Here is a 23,446-nt window from a genome sequence, read left to right as displayed (position 1 = left end):
TCACCGTGTTAGCCAGGATGGTCTCGATCTCCTGACCTCGTGATCCGCCCGTCTCGGCCTCCCAAAGTGCTGGGATTATAGGCTTGAGCCACCGCACCCGGCCTATACTATGTTATTAACTATAGTCAGCATATTGTACAATAGATCTTGTAAACTAATTCCTTCTATTCAACAGAAATTTTGTATGTTTTGACCAACACCCCTAGTCAACCTCACCCCTAGTTTCTGATAACCATTCTACTCTTCTATGAATTCAACTTTTTTAGATTCTACATGTGAGTGAGATCATGTGGTATTTGTTTTTCTGTCCCTGGCTTATTTCACTTACCATAATATCCTCTATGTTTATCCATATTGCCATAAATTACAGGATTTCCTTCTTTTTCAAGGCTGACTAGTATTCCACTGTGAATATATACATTTTCTGCACATTCACCCACCAATGGACACTTAGGTTAATTCCATATCTTGGCTATTGTGAATAGTGCTGAAATAAAAATGGAAATGCAGATATCTCTTTGAGATCCTGGTTTCATTTCTTTTGGATATATACTCAGTAGTGGTATTTCTGGATCATATGGTAGTTCTATTTTTTGATTTTTTGGGGAACTGTCTTACTATTTTCCGTAATGGCTGTCCTAATTTACATTTCCACCAAAAGTGGGCAAGTCTTGGTCTTTTTCTTGGTGGGGGAGCCAGTGAAAGTCTGAGCGTATGAACAACATAGTCACCGCAGTAAATTAAGTGAGTAGCCCCAGTGTTTAACTCCCTTGTAATGGGGTACAGCTATACCCTTGCCATGGCTTCCTAGTGCAAAGAGAGTCTTTCCTCATCATTGACATTGGGTTTCGCTATCTTTCCTAGTTATCTATTGCTATGTAACAAACTACTCCAAATCTTAGTGGTTCAAAAAAAGAACAAACTAAACCAAAACAAAAAACCAATTGACCCAGCTCACAAACTTGCAATTAGGATAGGTCTTGGTGGGCATGATCCATCTCTCTTCCACATGATAGCAGTTGGAGCAGCTCAATGGGGACTGGAGAATACTCTTCCAACATGGTACCCTCACATGGTTATTGAGTTGGTATTGCCTTGATTCCTGTCCATATGGTCCTCTCTGTGGGGCTGCTGGAGTTTCCTTGCACTGTCATGGCCAGGTCCCAAGAGTAAGTGTCCCCAGAAATAGAAGTTGGAAGCTTCCAGACTCTTAAGGCCTGAACCCATAACTGGCATAGCGTTCTTTGCCATTAGTTGAAGGAGTCAAAGGAGCTTGTGCAGATTCAAGGGAATCTGCAGGAGCACTCTTGATGAGAGGAATGCCAGAGAAGTTGTGGTCATCTTTAATCTGTCTCCTCATGTGATTTTCTTCAGCTCCTCTGATTTTAGAGGACCTAACATAAAGGCTTAAATGTGCTTTAGCAGTGGGACTTGTCTCCCTGTGCTCCTGCCTTCTGCAGATGTTCTGGACCAAGAGTGATGAGTGGACAAGACCTGGATACCCTTGCAGGCTAAAGGCAAGTGGAAGTGAGCTAAAACCTGGAGCAGAGCCTTCTCAGGTAACTAGTCTCATAGTTTGTTATGCAGCATTACCATGGCAAATAGCTGACAGGTGCAATCAGATTTGGATTTTAGATAGATTCGTTTGTACACTGTGTAGAGAATGGATTGGAATGTGGTAAGATAAGTAGCAGAAAAGGGAATCTGTAGTTAGTAGGTTCTTGATATCATCTCATTGGAAGATAAAAACCTAAGCTAGAGCTGAGGGCAGGGGGTTGGGGAGAAGACTGGGTTTGAGCAATGGAGATTACAGAAGCAGAATGGACAGAGTTTGGCGATGGGACAGCCGTCGGGGAGGAGAGAGAGGGAGCATCCGGGATGGTGAGCTGGCCTCTGCCTGGCATACCAGGGAGGCCAATGTGCCTGAAACAGACACCCATGGAGCAGGAGCAAGGGAGAGGGGAAAACGAGGATGGTGGTGTGGGCCTGTGGTTGTTGAGCACTTTCAGACATCCAAGGGAAGCTATTCAGAAGATTATGGATGTGGGGACTCGAGTAAGGAAAGAGGAAAGTGGGGAGCTGTGGCACCCATGGCCAGAATGAGTGTGGTGTGACTGTGGTTTGTAGAAGTGGGACAAGGATGGAGCCTTGGGGAGTGCAGCTACTTGAAGGCAGTGTTGAGGGCGGGGGACCTACAAAGTGCTTGAGAAGGAATCAGAGAAGAAAACGGCAAACAAGGACAGAGGCATGTCCTGGAAGTCAATGGAGGACACCTAGCCTCTCCCCTTTTTCTCTCTTTGGTAAACTCCTATTGTACCCTCAGCACCCAGCTTGGTGTGACCACACTCTCTTCTCTGAGCTGCATGAGCACTCGCACTGCTGCCTGCTACACTCCCACCTGGGGCTGCTCAGTGCTCTTGGCCAAAAGAATCTTCTGGCATCTCCTGGTATTCCCTGGACAGGGCTGGCTCCTTGGTGATGAACCAGCTGACGGGGCCACCACTGAAGGGCCTTTGGAGCAAAGCTGAAAGTCTCTGTCCCTACGGCCTTGAGGGGGATGGAGTGCAAATCATCACTAGCCAGGCCTCGTATCATTTCAGGCGTGTTTCCTCTCCAGGAGCTCGATCTCTGCTTTGGCTAACACAGCATCAGGGATCTTGAAGGCACGTGTAATGGCCGTTTCAGGGATGCTGCAAGGGAACGGTTTGGAATGCAAGCTTTGAGCCTGACTGCCGGGTTCGCATTCGGGGTGACGGCTGCTCAGCCATGCATGCTGGGCGAGGTGGTCCACCTCTCAGAGCACTTGTTTTCTCTTCTGTAAAACATGCATGTCAGTGAGGCTCCCTGTCCCCAGGGTCATGTGAGAAGCAGATGGGTGAGCTCATGCGAAGACCGAGAATGGGCTGAAACATGGGACCCACTCAGCAAATGTTAGGTCTCCTTCTATTCAAATAGAATAAACTCTCAAAGGCCGACTAGTCAATCAACAGGATTTTTATTTGCACGCCTACTATGTGCCTGGCATTGTGTTAGGTGCTGGACATTCAGAAGGGAAAAAGAGCACCATTCCATCCTCAATGAACTTCTTCATCACTATCCTGGGAAGTCAGCAATTAGGCAAAACATTGTAAGACACATTGATTTTTTCCAAGCCCTCCAATGTACAGATTTGGAAACGGAGGCACCAGAAGCCAGTGTAGGTAGGGAAGCAGCCACCTGTCTGCAAGATAGCAAATGGCCTGGATTCATTAGCAGAACCCGCTCTCTTTCCATGATCTCTTCTCTGATGCCCAAGTTGCTGCATAGCATCTCCAAAAAGCAGCTCTCCAGCCTTCGCCTGTGTGGCTCTGAGGACAGAGCTCACTTTCCCATGAGACAGCAGCCCAGCCATCACAGCCTGCAGTGGGAACAGGCTTTTGCAGAAGGAGCCAGAGGCCAGGAGCACACCCAGCTCCTCTCCAGCACACCAGCCTTTCAGACAGCAGGAGGCAGGGATTGAGACTGGGGTGAACAGCCTTGATCCCAGCGCTCCTGTCGCCTGGAGTCTCTGCCGTGGGTCTGCCCTGGCCTGTCCATCCCACCGAGCCTGCAGAATGGAGCACTCAGCCTGTGTTCACTCAGCACTGACAAGGGCAGCACCAGGAGCCTCTCACCAGCTGGCTCCATGGCCAGGCCTGTGACATCGAGGAGAGGCATGAGGAGAACTGGTTAGTGCCCCTCCACTGTTCCAGGGGCTCCGAGGCACCTTCCAGTTTTCTTGCAGCTTTCATTGGACAATGTAGCTGGTTTTGGCTCCAGAGCTGGAATGAAAGCGATGAGTATCGACTCCATGTGGAGAGTTAGGAGCCAACAAGCCACCTTTATGTCCTTCTCCCCTTATGCAGTGACCTCGAAGGGCATATGCTGAAGTCGAAGTTGGCGTTGTCCCAAGATGAAGACAGCTGGGTGGCCTGAGCCGCCACATGCAGGGCTCATGTAGGATACTGCAGCTTCCATCAGACTTTGACCCGGCAATAAAGAAACCTTTGTTGTTCCATCTTAGGTCGTTGGATTGGGGGGTTTGTCAGTATTGTAGCAGCAGCCTCTTCTGTCCCGGCTGAGGCAGACTCAGACCTGGTTTTTAATCCTGGTTGATCAGTTATGAACTGTGGCTATGGGCGCGTAACTAACAGTCTCTGTGCCTCAGATCTTCCATGCGGACACCACCCCCGTGTCATTCACGGGGGCTGTTGTGAGAATTAAAGGAGAAAATGCGTGTGAAATGCGTGGCACACAGAAAGGACTCAGAAAAGGTTGCCTGCTTTCTTTTCTTAATATACACTATGTCACCTTACACCCATTTATAAATTAAGAAACCGACGTTCAAAGAAGTCAGGTTTTCCCCACTGGTCACACAGCTAAGAAATCACTGGAGAGTCAAGGAGAAGGGGTGGGAGAGGGAGGCCGGGTAGAAACGCCAAGGCCTGGCGGTCTGGACAGGCAGGAGCGGGTCGCCCTTTGAAGCCCTGGGCCGCTGGTCAGACACTCACCCTAGATTGGGGCTTTGACATTTTCCAACTGGACACAGACTTCTTCTCAATCTATTTTCTTAGCTGGATGACAGAGATACAATCTCCTCATCTGGAATGTGTTGTCCTTGTTACTATCTAAGATCAAGTTCTTTTAAGTTTCGGCCTTACACGTGGGCGTGTGGCTTTTCCCTTGAGGTTTTCAGTTTGTGGCTGTTCCCGACCAAACCCCATGTTGAATCCGGTGGAAGGTGGGTCCGTTGCGCCCTCTGGTGGCCACCGTCACCAGGCGCTCTTGGCCCAGGTCCGGATGAACAAACCTGGCCGTGGGGCTGGGCCAGCTCTGTCGCCATAAGCCAGCCACGGGCACTCATCCCCAAAGTGCTTTGCTCTGGAGCAACACCGTCCTCTGTCCCCACACCCCTGGGGAGTATGGCGCACTTGCAGTCTTTACCCAGGGCTCAGGAACCCCAGCCCTCGCCATTTAAGTTCTGGCTACATCCCTAACTTCTTGGCAAGTCACTTAACCTCCTTGAGTGAGGATCAGTTTCCTCTTTAAATTCCCCTCTTGGGAGACCAGTGGCTCTTGGCAGGATTGTTGCAGGATTAAATGAGCTTAATGGAGGTAAAGCACTCAGCCCACGTTGCTGGCGTGTGAAAGGGAGCCAGCTGCGGTCATTATTCACAAGCCCCTTTTTTTCATGGGAGTTGCCACTGTCTGGCTGCCTGTCCATCCCCCCATTAACTCTTACCCTCTGGTGGCAGAGACCTTCTCTTGCCCATCTCTGTATCTCCAGCCCCCGTGGCCCTCAGTGCGTATTTGCCAAGTGAAATATACACATAAAGCACGTTTGCTTATCACAGTCCTGTGAGGCAGATACACCCGGAATCACTGTTCCTGGTTTGCAGAGAGGGTCTGTCCGTGAACCCCGGTCTTTGACTGCTGGGGCCCGTGGCTGTCCATGGGTGTCCATGACCCAGTGATACCCTCCCCTTGGGTGGCCGACAAAGGGAAGAAATCTTCCAGCCACCTGCAAATCTATGCAAACGATTGTTCCCTATTTTGGACACAGCTTCAGGAAAGCCCATCCCAAACTTACAAAAGTGGGAGGAAAGTTCTCAGAGCGTTTAGGTGCCCATCGGAAGCTGGGCCTGGCTATCTGCATGTGAAAAAGTCCGCAGGACATACCACTTCCCATGGCAATTGGCTCTACGGAGACACCCTCCCCAGGGCTCAGAAGAGAGCGTTCTGATATCTGCCTAGGGTACCCTGTATGCCAGGAGGTGCCCAGCACCGTGGCATCCCAGGGAGTCACCAGCCTGTGAAGGGGCAGGCTCTTGCCTGACCAGCGCAATGAACCTGGGGGCTCTGTCCCCTGCCAACATCCCAGCCCACAGCTCTCTTATTCGGCTCCGGTAGCAGTGCTGGGGCGAGGTCTGCATCTTCCGGGGCCTACGTGGGTGTTTCTTTGCCACACGCTGCTCCGAATTTCCTGTTGCCAGCACCCACCATCTTGCTGCCTGCATTCCCTCACTCATGGCGGGCTTTGCACATCAGTGAGGGTTTTTCTTCCCAACCTGTGCCCTTATCTGGCATGACTCTGGTGTCCCTGTGGAGCTCACGTGCAGCCCCTGCCCTCCGAGACCCTGGATGTCTTGCACCGCCTCTCCCTGGGCCCCGCTCCATCACTGGGAACTGCACCATCTTGAAACCACTGTTCACACTCCTTGTGCCCAGGTTGCCCAGACTCTCAGCCCCCAGGTGGTTCCTGGGAAGACCCTGTGTCCTAACACCCACAGGAATCCGCTCACGGGGTCTGCATCTTCTCCTGCCTTTCCTCTTTCACTCAGCTTCCACCCCCACATGCAGGCCAGCAGCCCACCTCCATCCCTGCACCCAGGCAGCAGCTGAGTAAAGGCACCTGACTGCACAGGTGGGGCCCTCTAGACGCATCCTCTCTAGCATCAACCCAGCCCTCCACACCAGCTGCCTGTCCTCATAGTCATTTACTCTGATGACCCACAGTTCATGGGAAAACGTGCCTCAATTGTTCTCTCCGCCTGTCTTCGCCTCAGCTCAGCATTTAATCTCCCCAATTCTAGGGGAAAAGGAAGCTATCAGATGGCAATGACCTCAGCTTTGTGCCGCTAAAGCTGTCTGCCTCTGCCTGGGTCCCCACCCCGGCACCTCGCCATCCTCTTGTGATGGAGGCGGGGGTCCCTCCATGCCATGTCCCTCTCGAGAGCCCTGCTCCACCCTCCTTCTCTCTGCTGCATCTTCCTCTCTCTACTGGCTCCCTCTGGACAGCATTTAAGTCCGCTGCAGTCTCTGCTGCTAGTCAAAACATCCTTCCTCAAATATGTGACCTTCTCCTTTAACCCTGTGCCCGCCCTGCACGGCCCTTCCCTCTTGGCACACTGCTGGAGTGCCCTACTCGCTACTTATACACGGGTCTTCGTAGCTCTTAGGCGATTCCCGCCTAGTTTCCACCTCCATCCCAAAGAGAGCCTGCTCTCACCCAGGTCATGCATGGTGACACTTCACCACCTCTGGGGACAGGCATCACCAGGGCGAGGCCTCAGTCTCCTTGAAGTGACCTTGCTATAGCCTCAGAGGCACCGCGATGCCAGAGACCTGTGGCCTCCCTGGCTGCTTCTTCTAACCTCCTTTCCTGTATTTTGCTCCTTGGACCATCTCATTCAACTCCCTGCAGGCCACATCCAAACCCAGGGCTTCGTGATCTATAGCCTGACGAGGCCCAGAGTTCTGTCTCCAAGTGGCTGGGGTCTTAGGACCTCAATCCCATTACCCTCAGTATGGGCTCTGAGCTAATGGAGGGATTGATTCGGGAACCACCTGCAGCTGTGTTCTGAGTCAAGCTGAATTGGAACATGTGGCTTAGAATTGCAGCAAAATATCCCTCTTCATTATCTCATCCAATTGAACTGACTTTCTGTATCCAAACACAGCCTCCCCTTTGTGGCAGCCCCATCAGCCTGGAAGGTGCGCCACGTGCAGCCACGTGGGGGCCCAGAAAACAGGAAGCCTCTGCTTTTCAGAGTTCAGCTGAGAGGTGGCTGCGCTGAGGGCCCCAGGGTCCGATCAGTCAGCTGAGTCTGTTCCACCTGCAGGAGGTGCATGTCCGAGGGAAACAGAGGAGGGCAGAGCTGCCATCCTTGGAGGGCTTAGGGTGACACCTCTACAGGAGTCTTAGGTAGTTGGGGAGAGGGAGAAATTGGTTCCCTGCACCAAGCTCACTCCTTGACCACCATCTGCGGCCCGCTACTCCATGTCCCCTACTTGGCAGACATGGGTCATTAGTCTACCCCTTACAGCAACCTTTCAGGGCAGGTATTATTATTACTTCTATATTTTGAGGGAGGAAAGTAAGGCTCAAAGAGGCCAAGTCTCTTACCTGCCTGAGGTGCCTCACCCTATGAAATGGCGGCAGTGTTAGTGTGAGCAGGTGACTCAGCTTGGGCTACAATTAAAAAAATACCATAAGTCAGTGACTTAAACAGAAATGTATTTTCTCGCAGTTCTGGAGGCTGGAAGTCTGGGGTCAGGGAGCCAGTGTGGCGGGGTTCTCATGAGGCCCCTCCTCCTGGCCGCTGACAGCTGCCTTTCACTGCAGCCTCACATGGTAAAGAAGTCTGTGGGTCTCTTCTTCTAGGGCACTAACCTTATCATAAGAGCCTCCATCACTTCATCAAACCCTAATTACCTCCCAAAAGCCCCGTCTCCAAATACCACCCCAACAGGGTCTTAGGGCTTCAACATATGCATGGGTGGGCGTGACACAATTCGGTCTATAGCAGTAGGATTGGAGTCAAGCACTCACAAGATACTGGAGGATACGGGCACGTAACAGCCGGCATCTCTGAGAAGCAGGTAACCTGGAATATGCCGAATTATGGAGACCTCAAGTTTCAGCTGCAAATGACCAGGAGGTCTTTGAATCTGACACGTGGACGAAGCTTCACCTGGTTCTTCAGGAAAGGATGGGCCCAGGGCAGGCATCAGACAGAGGGAGGGGGCAGGGCAGATAGCTACATTGTTACCATCATTTCTATAGAGAATGTCGTCAGGGTGATATCCCACAGGTGTTTGAACATGACCCCCAGAGTCCTTGAATGAAGCAACTGAAGCAGACAGGGGCTGGCCCTTCCCCAGCAGATGAGGAAGGTCTGGAGAATCACAGACATTTCCTGTCCAGGTCCGCTAGAGCATCGGCCTCCTGGACTTGCCTCAGATAGCCTCTGTCCCCTAGTAGGAGGGGAGCCTCTGAGGGTACACAGACAATTTCTTTTTGTGGCATGAGGAACTTCAGTGAATCCTGTGTGAATAAACCAGCTGCCAGAGGCATTGGGAGGACAAGCGGGGAGGCCCCTATGACTGGACGCTGAAAGACAGGGCCCTCCCCACCCCCTACCCTGCTAGGTGATGCTGTGGTCAGGGAGGACGGCTGCACCTGGGAGGTGCTCACTCACAGTCAGGGGCAAAGTGGCAGCCTCTGAGGCTCACCCCTGGTCACTGTGGACGATCGACAACCAGAAAGAAAAGAAAAACGAGGGGGCATGGGTGGGAAATACCAGCCATGGCTGAATGTAGAGAATGAGCCAACAGGGCTACCACACTCTCCTTTCAATCCCTGTGCACATTAAACATCCTGGGAGAGTGAAGAGGAAGTGGAAAATTCCACCTAGGAACTTCTTTTTAGTCCCCTCGCTTTTTGTTGATGGCCAACCGTGCGTTTGGAGCAGCCTGGCGGGTATTCCTAGGACGTCCCAGGGCTTCCAGGCCAAATCCTGGGAGGATCTGCATTTGGGGGAGGGGTGGGAATGCAGGGGCAGATGGGCCTTGACTCTGGTCCCAGCATCCAGGCAGGTGCCGGGGCGTCCTGGAGGAATGCCTTTAGGCCCTGACGATTTCTTTCCCTGGCCATGGGCTCTAGCCTGAGGCCAGGGTGTGATGTGCAGGACAGGGCAGCCAGGCACTGGAGCCCCGCAGAGCTGGTCTGGAAAAGTGGGCGGCGGGGCCGACTGCAGCATGGCACCACCTCGTGGCCACTGGTCCACATTGCAGCTGTGATGTGAGGCCAACCAGGAGCGAATTTGGGAGAGGCTGTATCTTCCATAGAATGGAGGGGTGGGAGCACGTATTAGCGCCAGGTGACAGCAGGGCCCTGCAGGGAGAGGACAGAGAAGTGATGGGACGAGGAGGAAAGGGAAGTCTAGAGTTGAGGAAACAATTTAGAGAAGATACAGGGGCAGCATGAAGGCCCGTGGCAGGGGGCAGGAGCAGGACAGAGGCATGGGGGGAGGGAGGGAAACAGACCGGGCTCCCCAGCAGAACCTTGCTGTTCATTTCAGTCTTGCAGACAGCTCCTTCTCTGCTCCTGTGTCTGATGTACTAATAACTAACATTTGTTGTTGTAAGCCTTTTGCGTAGGTTAACTCATTTAATTCTCTACGTGTATGTATACAGAGGTATTACATCATACCAAACTTACCCATCATGAGATCAGGCAGAGAGGTTAAGTTACTTGCTCAGACTCACACAGCTAATAGGTAGGACCCAGGGCAGCCTGGCTGCAGAGCCTCTGTGTGAATCTTTGCCCCATCCTTCCTCTGGGGACTGCCCTCAGAAGGTCCCCATAGACAGTGTCTCAAATATCTCAGGAAACATCCTTGCTAAGCACAGAGTGACAGGGAGGCAGCAGGGCAGACAGGAGGCCCAGGACTGGAGAGAGACGCCTTGCTGTGAACCCACCTCCGCCCTCAGCCATGCACCAGCCTGCAGGGCTGTTCTGAGAGTTAAAGATCATGCCCAGGGAGGTATTGTGTGCCATACAAACTGGGAGGCCTGGTTACTGTTTATACCGATTTTATCTTACAGGCTCCCAACACTGGGTTTCTGAATCTGTTTTTTTTTAAAGGGAGATTAGTGCCAACTTTGGACCAAACTCATGCCCATCCCTGGGTGTGCCTGTCTCTGTGGGGGAGGAGAGACTCTAGGCCAGCCCATATCAGGCCCTGGCCAAGGTGAATTTACTCAGCAAACGTTCAAGCAGGTGGCGCATGTCTACTGGGCCTCTTGAGATGCTTTTGTTTTTAATCTCACATCCCCTCTGATGGCCAGTGTTGTCACGCCCATTTGACACATGCGGCAGGCATCGGAGGTTCAGAGAATGTAGGTGACTCGCCAGTCACACAGCAGGGCACGGCACTCCTGGGCTTGAGAAGAGGCCTCTCCAAGGCCTACGCTGGGGCTGTCCTCTGTATTCTGAAATCTGGCCATTCAGTGGTGGTGACGCCAACCCAGTAGGTCCTCTGAGCTGGAGGGTTGAAGGCAGCGCAAATGCCTGACCCTTGTAGAAAAACAACACACACACCCAAACGATAAAATAGCTCTTTATTTATTCACTTTGATTTGGATCATTGGAAATATTAAACAATAAATAAAACAGAGCGGGGGCTGAGGAAAGCAGGATCTTGCTAACGTTATTTGAATGCCTCCCAACCAGTGCTCAGCTGCGCAACGACATGGAGAGAGGTGAGGGGGAATAGAAAGCAAATTTTAAAACACCAACAGCCAAACACACAAGACTGCACACAAGAAAAAGTGCTCAAGAAACTTTGGCTTTGAAGGGAATTCAGTGAAGGGAAGTGATTGTGCAGGAGGAAGGGAAGGAACCCGCAATCACCCTAAGGGGCGGGGGGCTGAAGGGGGAGGCCCTGACACAGGCTAGGGTTAAAGCTGACGTCCCCCAGCTCAGGACGTGCAACCAATGGCAGTTTTGTACTAGGAAGCAGCTGAGTGATGAGGCTGGATGATGGGATCGCCTGATGGGCTGGGAGGGAGAACAGGTGTAAAGGTGGCTCACCGCCCATAGGCAATTCAGTGCTCTCTTGGTAAGAAAAAAAAAGTCGGTAATGCCCTGATCCTGACAAGCTGTGAGATGCTGCCTTGCCTGTCTCTGCCTTTTCTTCTAAGTCTTCCTCTTTTTCTTTGCACAGGTGTCAGGGAGCACCCCAGAGGTGCAGGAGCTGGTGTTTTCATGATAAACAAAAATGGGGAGGCTGACTCTATCTCAAAACTGGCTAGCCCAGTTCACAGGGCAGGATAATCCTGATGGCATGTAGCCACATTTGCTGCAAACCAGATGTCCACGATGGATATAATGATACCCCCGGGGCTTTTCTCAGGGGCGAGGACAGGTGCTGGTTCCTGATGGCGCATGGCTGGTGTACAGTCATCTTTAGCTGGACAGTGGCCCCTTGAGGCTTGGGCTTCCCTGCACACAGCATTTTTGATCCTAGCCAGGGGAGGGAGAGAGAGTTCTTTTGGTTTCCTTTTTATTTATTTTCAGACTACTTCAAAGCAAACATACCCGTTCTAAATGTTCTTTGTGGTTTTAATCCACCTTTGCCAAGAGGCCAGAGTCACATCCAGGTGGGACTGGCCTCTAGCACCACCTTCTGGCCACGGCAGAGAATGGGATTCCATCAAAGCCTCCCAACCAGCCCTTTCCCTAAAGAATCACCCAGATCTTAACTGCCCTCTCCACCTTCTTTCTGTTTTTTCCCCCTATTTTACGTTCTGTTTTCTCATATCTGGCTTTTCTCTCTAAGCCTAACCAAATGCTTTGCTGAATGATGTTTGGAAAAGCCAGAGTTTTAAAAGGCATTCATCCATTTATGAACTTTCTTCCAGCCCAGGATCCCTGCAGAGAACCAGAGGTTATAACTCTGTCCTCCTTTCTCCCCTAAAAGGTGGCTGAGGGCAGGGGAGGTGCATGTAGCTCCAGCTAGAGCAAATCAGTGCCCTGACTCACTGGGGAGACCCAGGGGGCTGGGATGTTGCTGACACCTCATGGGCCACTTCGTCAGCCTATCTTTGCAGCTTCAGGTTCAGCGCTGGGTGCTGCAGGCAGGGACCCCTCTGTTCCCTGCCTGAACGCAGGGCCAGTCTCCAAGGAACTCTCTGTCTGTAGAGTAGAAAGAGTTGTGGGCTGGGATTCAGGGGCCTGCGGGAGCCCCCGGCACTACGTGCCTGCCACGAGTGCTCGTCGTACTCCTACTGACAGCATGCATACTGCCCTTTGGCTAATACACACTCTTGTCTAATTCCCAGCCACCTTCACCCCAGGGATGAGTTCCAGTTGGTTTAAGCCAAACTGGTGCATTTAATTCTGGCTGCAACAACTGGCTTTTATTCCATTAAGTGCCCATTGCTAAGTCAATGAAACATAAGAGCTATCTGCTATGGGAAAGAGAAATGTGGTCTCCTGCACTGGAGGGCATGAGAGGCCACCCAGGCAGCCTGCGGACACAGCTCGGTGCTGAGAGAGCCCAGGAGAGTCAGACGCCTCCATTCTGGTTACACTTTTTCCAGACGCTGAATGGAGACTTGCTGGGAAAGCCCGCCTCCAGACAATTTCAACATAGCGCCGGTGACACCCTTTTTCTGCTCAAACTCTGACTTGTGCTATCTGTCCCAGACAGTTCACGACTGCCCGTCACTTCCCTCCTTCACACTCCACCAGGAAAAGGCCACACCTCCCTACACAGCAGCAGCCTTTTAGGAAATGTGCTCAACAGGAAAAGTGGTTTTTCTGATTAAACATCAGTAACTAGAGTCAACAATCACTGTCCTCTCCCATGCCTGTCACGCTCCACTCCCCACCCAGCTGCAATGTGGCCTTGATTTTCTCATCAGTATAACGGCAAAGCTGGATTTGGAGGCTGGAAGAGATCTCACAGCTTGACCATCCTAGTGGGAGATGGGGAGACCAGACGGAGACCAGGCCATCGACCCAGGCAGCATGTGGCTCAGACACAGATGCCTCTTCATGTCGAGGGACCTATTCCTGCACAGCAAAACCCAGAGAAGTCGATTGCTCAGCCCGAGCCTGCCATCCCTGTATAGACTGAGCTTTTAGGAGAAAGGGAAGAGTTCAGGAGATAGCAACACTCTCTGTTTCAGTGTCTGATGATCTGGAGTCTGCCCCTGGAGTCACTCAGCCACTCAACAAACGTTTGCTGAGTTCTTCACCTCATACATGGCTGTGGCTGTATGTTCTGAATGACGACTCAGCGATTTACCAGCCTTTCTCAGAAAAAAAAAAAAAAAAATCTTAAAGTTTTGGAGGATTTTAAAGCTGCAACAGGTTTTCTGTTTAACACATTCCCCATTCTGAACCTTTGAGAATCTGATAAAAGCTATAGATCCTCTCTCCAGAAAAATGCTCATAAGTAGAGATTCAGGGAAAAAACCAAACTTGGCATGCAACTTCCGGGGACTCTTGTGAATGGCCTGAAGCCACCTGTGACCCATCACTGATGTCCCCAAGCTCCTCCCTCCCCGTGTGCAGAGGGGGCTCCCCCGCGCCTGGGAGCACAGGCCCCACGCCTCCGTCACGCTCCACCAGGAAAAAGTGACGCCTCCTCAAAGCAGCAGCGGCCTTTTCAGGGATATTTTCAACAAGAAAAGTGGTTTTCCTGCTTAAACATTAGTAACTGGAGCCAACAATCACTGGTTCCCACATTTCTGTTACTCTCCACTCCCCACCCAGCAGCAGTAAGGTTTCACAGAGTTTTGGAGACTCCTAGCCTGAGAATAAATCCAAGTCCACAATGAGGAAGAAGGAAGGTTGGGTTGGAACGGGAGGATGCTGAGGACATTCCACAAACCATCCAAGCCCTAGATACCCCCAACATCCCACGTCTGAGGACTCCTACAGACCCCCCTTAAACACACCCCCGTTTCCCAGCTACTGGGTGAGGCAAGTTTCATTAAAACACCAGGACCACCAACAGAGCCAGGGTGCAACAATGTCAGTTGAATTAAAAAAAGAATCAATAAATAATCACGAAGGCTAACAAGGAAAGGATAACAGCTGGGGAGTAAGAAGATGAGGTATGTGGCAGTCACCATTCCTGGGATATCCTTGGCCCAGACCCCCAGTGACAGCCCCAAGATGGCCAGCAGGGACTTGACCCTGAGCTCAGGCCCTCGGGGAAAATGCTGCTGGCAGCCTCCCGTGTGGCTTTGGAGGTTGCGGGCACCCTATTGAAGAGTCTGAGAATGAGAATGTACGTTCCATTCTGACGCGCTGCTGGGTGCTGTTGAATATCCTCAGAGCTTTGTTCCAATTCAGGTGCTGGCTCAGGAAACCAGAAAAGATGTTCCCAGCCAGAGAGCAAGCAGGGCCGCTGGTGGGGGTCCCTTTTCCCAAGTAAGGGCTTTTGTTTCATTTCAGCCCATGCATGCTTTTCTTTCCCAAATACAAAGGCACATGGAAGTGGTCAGATCCGCTCTCGCCACGATTAGAACCACGAGATGGACTACTCAAAGGAACATCTGCTTGGGAAGAGGTATCTGCAGGAGTCAGAAACACGGCGCCAAGTTTGGGGATTTTTTCTTTTCCTTTTTTTTTTTTTTTTTTTTTCAGAGACAGGGTCTCACTCTGTTGCCCAGGCTGGAGTGCAGTGGTGTGATCACAGCTCACTGCAGCCTCAAACTTCTGGGCACAAGAGATCTTCCCTCCTCAGCCTCCCTAGTAGCTGGGGCTACAAGTGTGTGCCACCATGCCTGGCTAATTTTTTTAAATCTTTAATTTTTGTAGAGACAGGAGTCTCACTATGTTGCTCAGACTGGTCTTGAACTCCTGGGCTCAAGTGATCCTCCCGCCTCGGCCTCCCAAAGTGTTGGGATTATAGGTGTGAGCCACGGCACCTGGCCTCAAGTTTCTGTGAAAATCTTTGGGGTAGGAGCCTCTGGTGGCTCATAAATGAGTTTTGGGAAGAAGATGACAGGGTTGTCACGCCAAGCGAGAGGCCAGGCTTCGTGCAAAGAAGGGCAGCATCTTGCCCCGGGTGCCAACAGCGCCTGGCATGTCTCTGTGCTAGACAGAATCGCCACTCAAGTCTCTGCCCATCTTCCTGGGAAACTGTCCTGTCTCTCAGAATATAGGCGTCTTCCACATTTGTTCCCCAAGCTCGCTCCGGGAGCTAAAATGATTTTAGTGTGTGGAGGTTGAACCTTTCCCAGCGCCTCCCCAGCTCTGGGGCAGCGGTGGGGGGACGCTGTCCCCACTCAAGACAGGTTCCTAGACATGCTCTGCCACTCTGGCAGAGCTTAGTGACCTTGCTGAATAGATGCTGCCAATGGCTGGGTGCAAGAGGCTGTGAGCGGTGCCTGGGCACACACCTGAGGCTGCCCCTCCAAGCTCCGGGATGGAACGGCTCCGGCAAGATGCTGGGGCTGGAAACACAGAGGTGTGACAGTGCGTCCATCCTCCACCCTTCACTGCGTCATCTCCCCTTGAAGATCCGGATTTTATTGATGGAGGCCAAGGTGGCCGTCACGTTAGACTCGAAGTCCGCATCGTGCACCCCTGTCTTGCGAAAAGCCCCCGCGGACGGGTTGTTCTCCCAGTAGTGGTGCCAGTTCCCTTTGCTGTCTGCCCCGAAGCCGTACAGGTCCACCTGTGGGGGCAAAGCAAAGATGAGAACCAGACAGCAGGGCTGCTGGTGGCACCTCTGAGAAAGGAAGCCTGTAGGCGTTCCTGGAATCCCACAGGACCATAAACAGCATTTCCAAGGACTCAGACTAACCCTTCATTAAAACCCTTCTCTACATTCCTGGAACTCTCAGAGGCTTGGTGAAGCAAATGCAAGTTAAGTAAAGCTCAAGTCCAATGCCAGAAGCACCCTGAGAGATGACTGCATGTGGGTGGTCTCGGAGCCCGCGTCTTACCTCTGCAGCAAGGGCAACCTATTCTTCCAGAATCGAGGAGCTACAGAGGGAAGCAATAGGAAGGAGGCCGTGGAATGGAAGAGAGTGGAAGGAAAGCAGGGCTTTGGGGCCAAGCAAACTGCCCCAAATCCCAGCTCTGCCACTCCATGAGGCTCTGGGCATGTGAAATCACTTGTTTGAGCCTCACTTTCCTCATCTGCAAAATGGGTCCAAGAATCACGATTGCAATGAGGCAGAGGGCAGGGCTGATCCCTTTCTTCTCTGCGGCCAACATTCATCTGGACCAGGCGCCCTCGTGGCCACTAGGCCAGGCCTTTCACATACATGACAAACGCTGTGCATTTATTCTGAGCCCAGCACCCTACTGGCTGTGTTGAAGTTCAGGTAGAGCTTGATCAGATGCCAGCTGGGCAGCTGCTGGGGGAAGCAGCCTTGGGGCTTACAGCTTCGTGGAGTCACTGACTGAGCGATGCTTGTTGGAACTGGGGCTAAATTCAGGGCTCCCACAGCACAGAGGAGGGAGGGGCTGATGCCCTGAGAAGTCAGAGGAAGCTCTTCAGAGGAGGTGGCATGTGGGTCGAGTCTTGGAAAATCAGTACAAGATGACTGGAAGGAATCGCATGGAGGGGTTTCCAGGGAGAGGATGTGCTATATGCACTGCAGCGTGGAAGACAGATTGGAGGGGTGGGGACAAAGAGGGGACAGCGGACAGCTCCATGCCATATGTGGCTTTCTAAGGAAATGCAACATGGACGTGGGCCTGCTCCAGGGCAGGGACGTGAGGGCCAAACAGGTGGGAACGATGGGAGAAAGGGCTCTGAGCAAAAACCCAAGCAAGGGTCTGGGACCAGCTGGCTGGAGGTGGGTGGGGTGGGGAAATGACAGGGGCACCCACGTTGCAACCTGGGAACACCAGGGCAGAGCTGAGCCTGGGGACCTGCCTTGCAGTGCCTCTGACCCCTTCCTGGGATTTCCACCAGGCACCACGCAGGGTGGGGCTGGGGCTGGGCTGGACGAGACAAGAAGGGCCCTGCCTGAGGCCAGGCGTGGTGGCTCAAGCCTGTAATCCCAGCACTTTGGGAGGCCGAGACGGGCGGATCACGAGGTCAGGAGATCGAGACCATCCTGGCTAACACGGTGAAACCCCATCTCTACTAAAAATACAAAAAACTAGCCGGACAAGGTGGCGGGCGCCTGTAGTCCCAGTTACTCAGCAGGCTGAGGCAGGAGAATGGCGTGAACCCGGGAGGCGGAGCTTGCAGTGAGCTGAGATCCGGCCACTGTACTCCAGCCTGGGTGACAGAGCGAAACTCCGTCTCAAAAAAAAAGGGCCCTGCCTGAACCCAGGGTCAGGGAGGAAGTGGGGGCTGTGTGACCCGCCCTCCTGCTCCTCTTCCTGGGGCGGCAGCAAGCCTCTCAGAGCATCCGTGGAAACCCGAACACAGCCTGGTAGACGGCGAAGGACGTCAGAAGGGAAATGCATGCTTCTCGAGATCACTGGTTCTCAATGTCGGCAGACAGTGGAACCCATGGGGACCTGGCTCCATTAATTCTGGAAAAATTGGGCCAGGATGTGGCCTGGGTGCTGGAACTTAGACCCACAGATGATTCTAAGGAGTAAGTGGGATTGAGAACCGCAGCCTTAGACAATTCTCACTATGAGAATCTGCTCCTGTATCTGGAATCTGCTGCTTGATCTGAGCTTCCACCGCCATGGTCCTGGGCACTCACACAGAATGTGCCAGAACTCTTGCTCCTGAGATCTTTCTCATAGAACACTGTTACTCACTGAAACACCCTGGGAGACACACGTTGCAAGCCCTGACATAGAGACAGAGAATCCAAGCTTCTGGAAGAGGCAGGCTAGGTCTACCTGCCCTCCCTCTCCCTGCCCTCCCTCGGGAACACAGGACGGTGAGCTCTGTCCTCTGGGCAGCCCTGCGGGCAGGGGGAGGGTGGCATACCTCATCGCAGACATGCATTGAGAAGATGACCGAGAGGATGCCGGTAGATGGGTACCGCCCGTGCCCTTGCAGCCAGTTGTCAAACACATACTTGATGAAGGCTGGGTGGTAGATCAGGATCTGCGGGGATGGGAAGACATGGCCCTTAGTGAGTTCCGGTGGGCAAAGGACATGGAGCGCCTATCAGACACACACACTGTTGCGGCCATGGAGGCACAGCCATGAGCCTGACGGATACCCCTGCACTCGTGGGCTTCCACGCTCGTGGGAAAGATGGACACTCATCCACATGAGTAAGAGACAGAGGTGCTGAGCTAATAAGTGCTATGGACAGCAATGATGCAGAGGAGGGCCCTACAGGACGGTGTGAGGAGGATCGCGGAGCTGACACACAGAAAAACCCAAGGAGGCCAAGGAGTGAGACAGGAGACTGCTCAGGAGAAGGGGGCCCCAGGGAACAGCGTGAGGTGGGACCAGACACTGTCAATGAGTGAAGACGTAAGCACCAAGCCACCTGATGATGGCTGGAATCATCGCCAATCCTTAAAATGACCTCATGTCCCAGGTTTCCCTCTCCTCCTGCTACAGATAAGAAAACTGAAGCCCAGAGAGGCTAAGTGACCTGCCCCATGTCACGCAGCCGGCAGTAGCTGAGCTGGGAGGGGGCCGGTATCAGGCTTGGCCTTGGTTCCTCACCCAAAGCCGGCCTTGAGGACAATGAAAGGGACTTCTCAGGCAGGAGAGGGCGTGCATGTCCAGAAAGCCAAACTCCAGCCTCTTGGAATGGACTGGAAGGGTGGATTCTGTGGACCTCTGGTAAACCATTCACCTCTCAGTGTGGCCTCCTACCATCTCTAGGAGGCTGTCCTTTCCACCAACGCCACCCTGTAGAGACCCATAAGTGGCCTTTTCCCTGAGGCAGCACAGCCCACTGCAAAGGGCAAGATGCTGGAGGCACAGGAAGTCTTCAATTCTACCCTTATCCAGAACTAGCTGTGTGTCTCTGGGCAAGTTTCCTGACCTCTCTGAGCCTATCTAAGTTTGCTAGCGTATGCAAAAGGCCAGTGTGGTAGGCACCTCACTTCCCTCCTTCTTCTGCCCTTTGCCCATCTCTTGACCAGCCTCATGCCAGGGGCCTGCTGGGGAAGATGCAGACATGGAAAGAGATGAGAGGCAGGAGGTGAGGCCTGGCTTTGAGAGTAATTCACAAACCACAGCGTGCGTAGGGGTCCCTGGAGAACATGTTAAAACCAGAATGCGGGGCGGCCAGGGTTTCTGATCAGTAGGTTCGAGACGGGCCTGAGGATGTGCATCTGTGACAAGCTCCCGGGTGATGCTGCTGGCCCGGGGGAGCCCGCTTTGAGAGTCTCTCCCAGTGTTTGACCTCTTCCCCCAGGGGGCTAGCTAAGTGGGAGATGCTACCTCCAGGAGCCTGGGGATCTGGGGGCTGTCTTGCAACTCAATGCCGTACCTGAGAGCAGAGCCTTAGATGAGGAAGCCTGAACTTAGAACAACGGGGCTGGGGCCTCCACTCACCTTATCCTGTTTCACTCTGATCTTTGCAGGAACTGGGACGTAGGTGCTGCAATTGGAGAAAGAGAAGCTGGTTAACGGGGCAGCAGAGAGGCCCAGGAACCTGGACACGCAGCTCTGGGGGTAGTGACTAGAGAATGAAGCAGGCGTAGCCTCTCCTGCCCCCCCACACCTTCCCTCAGGGACCCCCACCTCCCTACCCCAGCCACAGAAACCCCCTGCCCACAGCAATCCCCGATAGACACCAGAGAGCGGCCTTGCCTAATTTGAGGACATTCTGCTGGGTTTTGACCCCTATTCCCCAAAAAGGTGAGGAGGACTTGCTCCAAGCACAGCCTTAAGGAATGGAGTGGGGGCCGTGGTGCCTCCACCTCTCAGGGCCAGGGCACCCCTGCCGAGCTGGGGCACTGGCTGGTAAGACCCGCGGCTGCCCCTTCCTCAGCTGGGTGGTTGCATGTACCCCGAGTGCAGAGGTGTCAAAGCTGGTCCCACGGGTGCGATTCCTGCTCCCGGAGGAGACTGCAGCTGAGCCACATCCAGACCTGGCTCCCACCCCGCCCCACCCTGGTCTGCCTCCCTCACCCCTAGTCTCCTGCACCCACATCCCGGGGCTGGCTCTGTTCCTAGAAAACCTGGCCGAAGACAAGACGGCTTGTGGAAATCTGGACATCAAAGCACTTCCCTTCAGTCAGGGTTAGAGGAAAGCACAGGCTCTGTGTGGGGTTCAACCCTGGGCAAGGTGCTTGGCCGAGCTCCAGAGTCCTCACTGGGAGAATGGAGCAAACGATAACGGCTATTGTGAGGATTAATTGAGATAATATGTGCCAAGTGCCATGTGCGGTGCCCGCTCAGAAAACTAGGTTCCTGATTGTCAGGGAAGCCACAGCTGCCTTGCTCAGCACTGCCTGCCCTGGGGAGGGGCCCAGGTTGCACCTGTACTCCCCATCCCTCATATCTTAGGAACCCTCACCTGGCCAGGCTCATGTAAGTTTGAAAAGCAAGGTGCTGTTATTTGTCAGGCTGCACTTCAGAAATAAAGGGAGGCAGAACTCATATGTGCCGACCCTTTCTAGTGGCGGCCCCCTTCCCGAAGAGTCTCTGGGGTGCGTGGAGGTCCCTCCGGGCATTGTTAGCAAGAGGACACTAAAGCTTGTGGTTTGTTAAGTGATGGGGAGGGAAGAGTTGGAACAGTCGGGGAGGCAGCCACAGGAACTGGGCTTGTGTGTGCCGGAGGAAGCTGGGGGAGGCGAGGCACCCCGGTGGAGGCACAGCAGGACCACGGCAGGGCTGGGGGACAGGGTGTCACTGCAGGGGGCGGAGCAGTGAGGCGGGGCCACAGGGGGACTCACTGGGAAATGGTGCCCGTGGTGGTGGCGCTCACCACCCACTCCAAGTCGATGGTCTTGAAGGGCACCAGGATCATGCTGACATTATCTCCCAGCTCCCGGAAGCTCTCAGGGTACACCAGATGGTGGGTGGTCTTCGTCCCAACATCAGCCTCAAACCCTGCCGTGGGCGCCTTGTTCATCCTGGGAGAGAAGGGGAGAAAGCTGAGTCTTGTAGCATGGGCACGTGTTCTCAGCGAGCCTGAGCTCTCCGAGAGAGACAGTGAGCCTCCAGTGTGACCTCAGGCGTGTCATCTGCCTTCCCCGGGCCTCCTCCTTTTCATCTGTAAAATAGAGACAATGAAGACACAGCGAGAAGGCTTCTGCTATTTTTCTCTCTTTCGTGACCTCAAGGGAGTCTAACCATCACCACCGCTGCCCGCCTGTCACAGACAATCTCATCCAAAGGCTATTTCCACAGCCCTAGTTTTGCAGCAAGGAAACCTGACTCTGATCCTTACCATGGACTTTCCCGTGGGACACCTGGTACACTGAGGCTCCGAGAAGCAGGTAAGTGGTCTAAGGACTAAAGTCAGGAATCACAGACAGCAGAGACTATTCTAGAAGGCTGCTGGGGATGGCCAGCCCCCAACCCCGCACTTCTCAGCATGCAGCACTTATGAGTGGTGTGGTGGGAATGGCAAGAGACCCAGGACAGACTTGGGGCATCTTCCTGGAATATCTATTTCACTTGGTGACAGGGAAAAACATATTTTACATAAAAGATGTGGTTTTATTATGGCCTAGATTACAAAATGGGGATGAATTTTAAAGATTTAAGAGTCCTCATATTAATTTTGCTCTCTCCCCAGGCCTCCATGTGGCAAGCTTCCAACAACGGGGGAACTCCTGTGTATGGCTTCCTCTGCACGCAGAGGCCCTTCTAGTCCATTCCCGTCCTGCAATAATGCAGAGGTGGGGAATCTGAGGCCTAGGGGGTGCAGTGTGGAGCCTGGGGTCCCTAGGTAAGTCCAGAGACACCAGGACTGAACCTTGCCTTCCTGAGCCTGAGCCAAGATGCTTCCTATAGCTCCAAGGGGCCTCTGGGTGCAGCACAGTGGGCTTGGGAGAGGGTGTGGCACTCACCGGAGCACAAAGTCGTGCCTGTCTATCTCAGGCCCATAAGAAGACTCCCTCAGGTTGCCTGAGTTGCCCACAACGGCACAGCGCCGGCAGCCCACAGACCTCTTCTCCAGCATGGGGTCCACATTCCCAGGCACCACTCTGAACAGCTCCTTGATGGTGTCGTTCAAGTTATTGGGCTTCTTCTCCCGCTGGAGCCTCTGTGGGCGGAGGACAGAAGGTGGTCAACCTGGCTTTGTGGCCCCAGCTTCCTGGCAGCAGAGCCCTTGAGCTACCTGCTGTTGTTTACTGGGGCCTCCTGTTCACCCTTCTCTCTGCTGGGTCCCTGGAGATGGAGGCGGCTCACACACAGACACCTCCACTTCCTCCTTCAAGGAGACTAAGGGTTACTCCGGAAGTAAAGAGATTATTCATGTATTCTGCAAGTGTTTACTGAGCACCTACTATGTGCCAGGCACTGCTGAAGCCACTTGGGTGATTCAACCACACCTGGCCTCAGAGGCCCCTCCAACTCCACATGCCATCAGCGTTTCTCCAACCTGCTCCTCCCTGGGGGCTCCCCTCTCTCTGAAAGGCCCTCCATCCCTCTATGTGTCACTGCTGCTTGAAAGAGAAAAAAATAGCAGGAGTCTTCTAGCTGTGTCTCACTCCCACCCTGCTCAGACACCAGGGCCCAGGGGCTACATGCTCTCGCTCAAACCTTAACAAGAAGAGCGAGGAGTAGGTGGAAATGCCAGTTCTCCAGTCCCGGCCAGGGGTGAGGGACAGAGCAGTAGGGACGTCTGCCATCTCTCCTGCCTGACCCTCAGTTCCCCTGGCCCCAGGACTGTTGGGTTCCAGTCAGACTGAAGAATCAGCAGTTTGCTGGAGGCACAAGGCCTCTGTGATCTGCCTAACAAATCGTTTTCATCTTCTTTTAAAGACCTAGCCCAGGCCAGGTGCGGTGGCTCACGCCTGGAATCCCAGCACTTTGGGAGACCAAGGCAGGTGGGTCGTGAAGTCAGGAGTTTGAGACCAGCCTGGCCAATATGGTGAAACCCCATCTCTACTAAAAATACAAAAAAGCCAGGCATGGTGGTGCACGCCTGTAGTCCCAGCTACTTGGGAGGCTGAGGAGGGAGAATTGCTTGAACCCGGAAGGCGGAGGTTGCAGTGAGCCAAGATCGCGCCACTGCACTCCAGCCTGGGTGACAGAGAGAGACTCCAACT

At 53.2% G+C, this 23,446-nt stretch overlaps 1 protein-coding gene across 1 annotated transcript in view; it reads right to left on the bottom strand.

Annotated features, from left to right (window-relative positions):
* Window positions 1–10,906: 10,906 nt before the first annotated feature.
* Window positions 10,907–23,446, bottom strand: part of ST3GAL1 (ST3 beta-galactoside alpha-2,3-sialyltransferase 1) — a 145,695-nt gene continuing 133,155 nt past the window's right edge. Inside the window, exons 6-10 of the mRNA XM_011977084.1 lie at window positions 22,241–22,437; window positions 21,119–21,298; window positions 19,773–19,818; window positions 18,237–18,356; window positions 10,907–16,001 (exon numbers count right to left, since the gene is read on the bottom strand). Coding sequence (XP_011832474.1) covers window positions 15,828–16,001; window positions 18,237–18,356; window positions 19,773–19,818; window positions 21,119–21,298; window positions 22,241–22,437 — 717 coding nt within the window. The 3' untranslated portion in view covers window positions 10,907–15,827. The remainder of the gene's footprint in view (window positions 16,002–18,236; window positions 18,357–19,772; window positions 19,819–21,118; window positions 21,299–22,240; window positions 22,438–23,446) is intronic.

The sequence above is a fragment of the Mandrillus leucophaeus genome, unplaced genomic scaffold, assembly GCF_000951045.1.
Source record: "Mandrillus leucophaeus isolate KB7577 unplaced genomic scaffold, Mleu.le_1.0 Scaffold173, whole genome shotgun sequence".
Taxonomy (NCBI): Eukaryota; Metazoa; Chordata; class Mammalia; order Primates; family Cercopithecidae; genus Mandrillus; species Mandrillus leucophaeus.
Note: the sequence above shows the minus strand (reverse complement) of the source record. Positions and strands in the feature narration are given on the sequence as shown.